This window comes from Belonocnema kinseyi, chromosome 4 (genome assembly GCF_010883055.1).
Source record: "Belonocnema kinseyi isolate 2016_QV_RU_SX_M_011 chromosome 4, B_treatae_v1, whole genome shotgun sequence".
Classification (NCBI taxonomy): domain Eukaryota; kingdom Metazoa; phylum Arthropoda; class Insecta; order Hymenoptera; family Cynipidae; genus Belonocnema; species Belonocnema kinseyi.
In genome coordinates this window covers 85,688,972-85,698,199 of record NC_046660.1, presented here as the reverse complement: position 1 = coordinate 85,698,199, position 9,228 = coordinate 85,688,972, and the positions used below count along the sequence as shown (strand labels likewise).

At 29.7% G+C, this 9,228-nt stretch overlaps 1 protein-coding gene across 2 annotated transcripts in view; it reads left to right on the top strand.

Moving 5' to 3' along the window:
- Positions 1–9,228, top strand: part of LOC117170720 — a 76,922-nt gene that overhangs the window by 50,261 nt on the left and 17,433 nt on the right. For both annotated transcript variants that reach the window (XM_033357734.1, XM_033357733.1), the window contains 3 exons: positions 3,491–3,588; positions 5,445–5,756; positions 8,205–8,591. In XM_033357734.1, the coding sequence (XP_033213625.1) occupies positions 3,491–3,588; positions 5,445–5,756; positions 8,205–8,591 (797 nt within the window). The remainder of the gene's footprint in view (positions 1–3,490; positions 3,589–5,444; positions 5,757–8,204; positions 8,592–9,228) is intronic.

Below are 9,228 nucleotides of genomic sequence, written 5' to 3'. Positions count from 1 at the left end.
TATTTTTGGTAGTGGAAAATTCTGTGCAAAATCAAATTCACAGCATAGACTATTATTTTCAGAGAGTATTTGCTTTTTTAACTTCAAATAAATTTCAGCATTTTTTTGTGATTAATTACTTCTTCGTTTACCTCTCCATTTGTCTCGTTTTTATAGCAAGTATTGCACACGTCAGTTCTAGGTAATTTAAAACTGAAGCCAACATTTCGGTTATAACACTTAAAATAAACGGTTTGACTTATTGTCAATTTAGCCCCCGTTTTTTCTTTATAATATTTTCCGAATAATTTGTAAAGTTCTACAAGATTTAATGAAGGATTATCAAAATATTTTAGGTTGGTAGAATTTCGTTTGTAATGTGAACTGTGATGTGGAATTGATTCGCAATGCTCTTCAATCATTTTTTTAAATTTTCTGTTAATTTAAGACAACTTTCGCGTACTCCACCTGCCAATTTTTTTAAGGCTGCTTATTTAAAATATTTTTTTGAACATTTTCAACTCTTCTTGTGCCCAAACATAGAAAAGCACAAAAAAATTTCTTACAAAGCGGAACATTTTCTTCGTCAGTAGGAAATAAATATATCCAATGAATTAACAGCCCTAGTTTTTCACTTGCATTCGTTTGGACAGGATCCTTGCATTTTAACAGTCCTCTGAGAAACACATTTTGTTCATTTTAGTTCCCGAGATTCCAAAAATTTGTATGTACTTTTTCTTGTTGCACATTTGAAAACTTTTGCTAACATTTTTCTCCACTGCAGGATTCAATAGGTTTGAATGATCTCTCTGGGATTAGAATATCTTTAGCAGTACCGTCTTTTTTAGTTTTAGGCTTTGTAATGTATTCTTTTCCCTAAAGAAATAACAAATAATGCTATTAACTTCGTCATTAAAAATTTAAAATAATTACTTCAGACTATCTACATATTATATATAGTTCAGCAAAAGAATTATTTAAAAAATCAAGAATAAAAAAGTCATAAAATATTAAATTTAAGATTAAAATTTATTTAAAAATTGTATTGACGGTTTCCAATCGTAACTGATTTCTGGAACATTTTTTCTTATTTTTAATCCACCAATCTCCATTTCTAGTTCTTTTTCTACCTTGTTTCATTTTAATATCTTTTTCTTTTTAATTAATATTCTCAAAAATATCTTAAAAATCTCAATAACCTCAAAAAAAATGCTTTTCCAACTATTATAAGAAACAATCACTTCGTTGATTCTATGCTTTATTTGTAGAATTTCATAGAAGATGACAAAAAAAGTTACTGTTGGGTATTTGTTTTGGTAAAATTGACTTGACCTTCACGTCGTTCGCTGCAGCGCGTACGTAGCCGGCCAGGCACGTTTTTGGGCAGCGTCAAGATTACCGCTTGGATTTTAAAACATTCATAATTTTTGAACTATTTATCCAATTGATCTAAAACTTTCCAGAAAACTTCTTTGAACCTTAATGAACAACTTTCTCACTGAAAGCTTTCCGTACCTTAAAATTCGTTCACTAAACGAGGGGCTTGAAGTTTAAAATTCATGATTTTTGCATTGCCTCAAAAAAAAAAATTAATAACTTTTTTGTTTATTACAATATTCTCGTTTTTCTTTCTTAGATAGTTTCAGAAGACTTGAACACGTACTTTGTATTGGGGAACTCGGGAAATGATGAAAATTGGCTAAATTAGCGCGAGTTGAAGTGAAAAAAGATTGGAATTTTTCGTTTTTAAAAAATCCACTTTTTACCAATTATCTCAAAAACTAAAAAACCTATCAATTTTTGCAAAAGGAAAAAAAGATGCGCCTTGAAATTCTCTACAAGTATCAGTCTTTAAAATTGAAATTAGAAAGATTTTAAAAATTGACACTCAGGATAATACTTCTCAGGCTGAAACCGGCCGTGTCCCCTTTTGGTCGCCAGCGGTTCAATTTCAAAAAATATAATGCTTTTAAGGAAGGTTTTAAAGTTTAGTCTCTTTAAAATTCCAAGTGGATTATTTACAAATTAAGGATTTTTAAATTTCTAAGTCTTAAAAGTCGTCAAGTCTTTCTTATTCTTAATTGTAGATTCTTATGATGTCATACAATTAAGAATCTTTAAACATTTTTAAAGGAATTAAAAAAAAATTTAATGGCGTACGAGATTTCAGACAATTTCTAGGAATTTTACAGGATTGAAGAAATCTTGAAAAGTGGAAAGTAGTTTCAATAATATAATGTATTTTAAAAGATTCAGAGAAATTTCATGATATTTCGAAGAATTTCGTAGGATCATAGAAAATTTCCAAAGGTGTTAAATTTTGTAGCATTTCAGAAGATTTCAAGGATTTTTTAAGTATTTACACAATTTTAAAGGATTTCAAGAAATTTTACATTATTTTAAGTATTCATAGGATTTAAAATAGAATTATAACATTCCCGAATTCAAGGGGTTTTAATATATTTCAGTGAATTTTTAAGGATTGCAAGGGATTTCGAAGCTTTCAGGGCATTTAGAAATATTTCAGAGGATTTCAAAGATTTAATAGTTTTTTAAGAAATTTCTAAAGATGTCACAGATTTTAACATGTTTTTCAGGATTTTACTCGAGTTTTCTAGGATTTCTAGGAACTTCACAAAATTTAAGAAAGAAAACTTTAGGAAAAAATTAAATTCATTAAAGTGTTAAGGAACTTTCAGGGATTTCTAAGGATTTCTACGTATTTCAGAGATTTCGAGAGATTTCACGAGATTTTAAGGGATATTTATATTAGGTGTATTCAAGAAAAAAAGAAGTACAAATTTCAACTTGCATTTTCGATTTTTTATTCCTTTTATGTTAAAAATTAACCATGTTGATAAATAAATACATTAGATAATATTTAGAGTCTGCTCATCGCAAATTTGTTTGTTTTTATAGACAAATAAATTTTTCACGAAAACGACAGATCATAACGCAAAATGATACAGAATATGAATGATTTGGCTTATTAAATTGTGTATTTTTGGTTTATATTTTGTAATTAAGTTATGCATCCTTAAATAAATCATACAAAACAATTTTTCAAAAATACTCATTTTACATGGTTACATGAATTGTTTTTTACGAACCTAAAAGTAATTTAAATGTGTGTTAAAGTCACTGTAATCACAGTAGGTGGAATCGATGATTAGTGTATCTTTAAAAAAAAATTACAAAAAACTGCGTAAGCAAACATGATTTTTAACTCAATAGAAACAAACAAATGAAAATGCATGTTTTTTGTACACCTCTGATTTATATTATATGTAATATCGGATTTAAAAAAAGCTAATCCCTCGATTAAAATATTTAAAAAATTGAATCACACTGTTTTGCTACTAATTGAAAAATGTGTGCAACTCTTGACACTATTTTGTATTTTCGAAATGAGCCTAAGGCCTGCATTGTACACGTTCCAATCTGAAACTACTCTCTAATTCGAAGAAAAATAATTTTGAACTTTCTGATCTTCTTTTAAATTTAATTTCAGATATTATAGTCGGCGTGCCATCGTTACAAGCACAGAATTTAGATGCCAAAATCCGAGAAGAGCGATGTCGGTATCTCGTAGCCGAGTTGGTTTGCAGGGTAAGGTTCTCAAAATTCCATTCATAAAATCGTTCCCTAGTGTAGAACTGAGTATCACCAAACAATATCCATCTTCTTGAAAGTTGATTAACTAATTAAGTACTGTACTGAAGGTTTACAGTAGAGAACTAGATAACCAACAAAATCACAATTTTTCAGAAAAACGAAATGACGTTCTGTAAAATGGAAATCACCATTTAAAGATAAAACAAACATTTATTTCCCACCTGAAGGGTTTGTGAATTGAGGTTAAAAAAGTATGATTAAACAAAATTATTTAGTTCCGAGAGATATCATGTGGAAGTTTATAATTTCAATGTGACAGGAACCTAAAATTTGAACAGGCTTGGTCGCGGAACAAGATAAAAAGTTCCATTTTTAGTTTAAACACAAAATAAATATTCACTTTCGAGATATTGAGTTGATAAAGTGGGAGAAAATTAGGTTCCTTAGAATAAATTAACCAATTTCCAGTAAATCATTCAAGAATATAAAGGTTCAAATTTCATTAGTTTTGAAAATAGTTTTTGAATAGCGACTAAAAATATATTTTTCAATTTAAAAAAATAATTGTAACTTTCTCCCTGGATAGGGAGGCTGAATAAAAATAAAAAAGTTTTAATATAAAAAAATTATTATTTTTAGAGAAAATAAAGATTTGATGTGACGGTATCAACACTGTAAGAGACGATTTTTCGCTAACAGATCTATAAAAAGAAGAAAGGTGTATGTTTATTTATAAATGAATGATAATAGTTTTAAGAAATATTGTTTCTGATTACCAGACAAAAAGTTAAGTGAAAAAAACCTTATAAAAGTGGCTTTTTGTAGAAAATGGAGGTTTTAGGTTGGAAATTGATTTTATTTGAAAATTTTAAAAAATTCTGTGTGGCCACGTTGGCGGCTTCGCATGTTCTCTTGTAAAATGGATATTTCCTCCATTTTTTAATAAATCGATCTGAAAATTTCCAAAAAATCCCTTCAATAGTAAGGAACAAATGTCTCAATGAAAGTTGTTTTAACTCTAGAGTTCCCTCAATACTTTTCATCGACGAGACTGAAAACCCCGGGTCACTGACCTGTCTCAATTTATAAGTAAATATTATTAAACAATGGGTGATTTTTATTTATTTTTTCTTCAATTTTGAGGCATCGTTAAGGGAATATTTCGTGTGTAGATAAAAGCTTCAAATAGTTCTAATAACATTTTCCCAACTTACGACGATTTATTTCTTAAACAGTAATTGAATTTGGGGTCAAATTTTTTTCAGTTTTTCATATTTATTATTCAAAGTATTCATCCGATGCAAAACCGAAAATAGAAAAAAGTTCGATCTCGTCATTCTCTACAAGTCTATGTTTAAAAAAGATTAATTTTGTCACTTTTAAAATTGCCTTCCATCGAGACGTTTGGACAAAAATTTATTGCACCCTATTTCGATCGCTGGGCGAGTTTCTCGATTCAGACCCTGCTCGGTCGTGCGTTCATTCGTTTTTTTTAATTCACTCTCGTTCTAAAAGAAGGTTCATTTCAAAAAGATATATTTTATTATTTTACTGTATTTAAAAACTGGGGCGAAGAGGAATATGGTGAAAGATTTAAAAAAAAGGAAGGGGTTAAGTATTTTAAAAGAATGGGAGACATGTACAACGAGTCAGTTATCTAGTTTTAAATTACGGAATATTTAAAATGAGATTTCGAACAAATCCTTTTAACACAACATGTATTTTATTTGTTAAGAATTTTTTATGCAAAAAGCCCATTTTCGACCAAAATGTTGATTATCTAGTTCTGTACTGCAACCCTTTAACTACTCGACTAAATTAATTAATTCTTCGAATCTCTATATTCGCAGGCAGAGTACGAAGACTCGCTGGAGTTGCTCTGCGGTTTTGTCCGAAGACAGCTTCGGCGAGCCACTATGGAAAAGTTCGAAGTTGAAAGAGAATCTTCGCAATTGTTGCCTGTACCAGTTCCTTTTGTCTTTGGAACTCCTGGAGGAGCTGCCGTGGACTTGAGACTATTTAGCAGAGATATTATTAGAAAAGCTTTGCCGACACTAATTGCAATTTTGGAAAGAGAAACAAGAGGCTGGTTTCTGCATTTCAGAGAAAGACTCATTTCGGAATTGAGGGCTCAGAAGAAAACTGATGAGGAAATTGAGCAAGTGAGTCCAGAAATTGATTATATACTTCAACTAAAGGCCCGTCCATAAACTGTTACCAATCTTATGTTAGGCGATTTGTATCCCCCCCCCCCCCATCTACCCACATTAATGAGCGTACATCTTTCCTAACACACGCCACCCTACCTCCCAAAATGAAACTTAGCACAAAATTATCTCAAAAAAGAGGCAATAGTTTAACTTTCAACCAAGTAGTTCAAGTTTCAACCAATAAGACTATTTTTTTCACCGTAAAGCTGAATTTTTAATCCAAAAGGACGAGTTTTTAACCAAACATTTGAGTTATCGACCAAAAAAGATGACTTTATGAAAACAGTTGAATTTTCAATCTACAAAGATGCATTTTCAACAAAAAGGTCGAATTTTCAAACTAAAAAGATTAAAGTTTAACCAAAAACGGTTAAATATTCAACAAAAGAGTTCAGTTTCAACCAAGAAAGATGAGGTTTCTACCATGAAAATTGAATTTTAAACTAATTAAATTAAAAGAAGAACAAAACGAATTTTTCACAAGATAGTTCTATCCTCAATCAAAAAAGATTAATTTTAAACTAAAAAGTCGACCGAATCGATTTCATACCAGACAGGGTTCTAAACTTGAAATCGCAGAATCGTTTAGGAACAAAATATGTTGTTTTTTGGATAAAACTAGGCGATACGTATTTTTCCGAGTTGCAAACAGAAATGTTTCGAAAAAGTTACGCGAATTGAAAATGTTATGGGTTTTTTCAAGAAACCCTATTTTTTCTTTAAACCTGTATAACTTTTGATTTAATTGACATATTTATTAATTTTTTTTTCATTCTAATAGTGTTCATCGCCTTATTTCAAAATCCACAGGGAAATTGAAATAGGTCTAAAATTAACAAAATAACGAAGGTTTTTCTGAAAAAATTGAAAATTAATTTTCTAAAAAAAAACACTTTTAAATATTTTGCCTATTTTTTTTTTTTTTTGAACTTGTACTTTGATAATGAAGATATCTTGTAAGTTTGATGGTTACTAGTTATTTTTCTTTCCAGGAGAATTCTTTTTTCTTGCAATCGAATTTTCTACTTTTTCTTGGAAACAGTGACAGATACGAAAAATGTTGATATAAAAGTTTGCACGTCTAAAAAAGTTCTATGAAAAATGGCTTGTTCTTTTGCGATATCTTTCATATTTTACGAGAAAAATTTGAAAATTATATTTTTAGGACAAAAAAATTGTTCCACCCACAAAAATGGTACAGCCGGCATAATGCTGATAAGATGCCTTTATTTTATTAGTATAAACTTTTAGAAAATATTTAGGAGAATACAAAAGTTGGGGTTTTCGAGAAATTCTTTTTTATTTAAATTTTGAAAACATGAAAATAAAATGTTTTTGGCAATACTCATCTTTTTATTCTTTTAAATATTTTTGAAAAGTTTATACTAATAGAAAAAAGGCATCTTATAAGAATCATGCAGGCTAAACCATTTTTCAGACAGGAGAAATTTATTTTTCCTAAAAATGTAATTTTTCTCACAAACTATAAGAGATATCGCAAAAGAAGAAGACGTGCGAACTTTTAATTAAACATTTTTTTCGTAACTCTCATTATTCCAAAGAAAAATTAGAAAATTCTACTGTATGAAAAAAAAATTTTCCTGACTACAAAAGTTATTCAGCAAGTATCAAAGTAACAAGATATCGTCATTATCTTTAACTTAAAACCATTACGAGAAATTGGCAGAGTTGCCAATTGTGAGAGCGACATTTTTCGAAGTTTTGCAATTATCTACTGTTGGTCATCTACAGTTGGAAAATTTAATTTTCAATAAAAATTCTTCAAATAATGATAAATAATAAAGAAATAACGCGTTGCATCAATCAATATTGTTCATTAAACACCAAGCTTTTATTCTAATGCATAAACATGCAACAAAAAAGGTTCATCAAGGTAAAAAGTATTATTAATAAAGGGGCACATTTTTTCAGGTTAAAAATTAGTTATTTGCTCTCACACAATAATGAATTATAAAATAGCAATGAAACTTCGTCAGAAAATAGAGTATCCTTGCTGAAATATTATACTAACAAAAATAATTAAGATTTTTTTACCAGTTTTCTAGTTAATTACTCTTTACTGATTTCGTTATGTTTTTCATAAATATATGTAGTTGCAAAATTGGGATAGTTTGTAAAAAATATCAAGTTTGTTGTTAAATGAAATGTTAATAAAAAATAAATAAAAAATCACCCTTCGCAAGTCTCTTTAAAATTAAGTTAACTTTAATTTTTCGTAATGCTTAAATCAGATTGAAATCATAAGCCGTGGCTTGTCGACCCTAAAAATGTGTTACCCTAAGCCAGGGCCATTTTGGCTTTCTATGTAAATATGTCATTGCTTATTCTTCAAATAATGTTTTTATTTTTAATTCATCTAGAAAAATTGGCTTATTTCAGGAAGTAAACGAGGCGGTAATGCGGGAATATTTACAGCGAGTCTACTCCAGCATTTTATCCCATCCGGATATCCACGCACTAGGCGAAGGAATCGCACAGCTTCTTTTGCAACAGGCACAATCAGTCGTTCTGATGCACAGAGCGGTGGAAAATGTTCAACGAAGATTAAATCAAACAAAGGATACTTTGCGAGAGCACATAGAACACGAGCATCCAGTTTTGTCTCGAATTGGCCCCTGGATGCGAGACCGAATGCGAGAAGCTGAAGCAAATTTTATCGAAGAGTGTGAATGGAGCGCACACGAGGAAGCTCTCACTTTGTGCAGTCACCAAAATCTTCAGCAGACTGTCTACTTTCTTAATCGAGATCTGACTTTTATGCGAGAGGTAATTTTTATTCTTCAGGGTGTCCAGCTACCTTGAAACCTGGAATTCTCCTCGTTTAGAAGAAATATTTCTAATGAACATATTTTATTTATCAAGATATAATTTATCTTTTATTCATTAAGGAATAAATACAGAGATTTCCAGGAATTTTTTGTAGACTTTACCCATTATTTTATAGATTGCAATGAACAGACTTTAATCATCTGAATAATTTTATAAGTTTAATTTCGTCCCCGCCAATATAAAATTTTAAAGTATAAATTTTTTTGGTGATTTCAACTTACAAATTATAAAAGTTATTATCTAAAAATGTCGATGTTAATTCAGTTTCAGAATTAGAATGAGAAAAGGGCATATAACGGATTTTTCAGGGTTTCATCAATCGGTTTTTGAGTGTACACGAGATTACAAAACATTACTAAGATTTCAAAAGGTTTCACAATTTTCCAAAGATTTTAAAACTTTTAAAAGATTTAAAGGATTTCACAGAGTTGAAAAAGGATACATTGCACCAGATTTCAAAGATTTTAAAACATACGGATCAAATATTCAGCTTACGGCAAATAACAGAAAAAAGTTTGAGAGTAGGAAAAAAAGTTTTCTGTGCATTTGTTGACCTAGAAAAAGCTTTTGACAA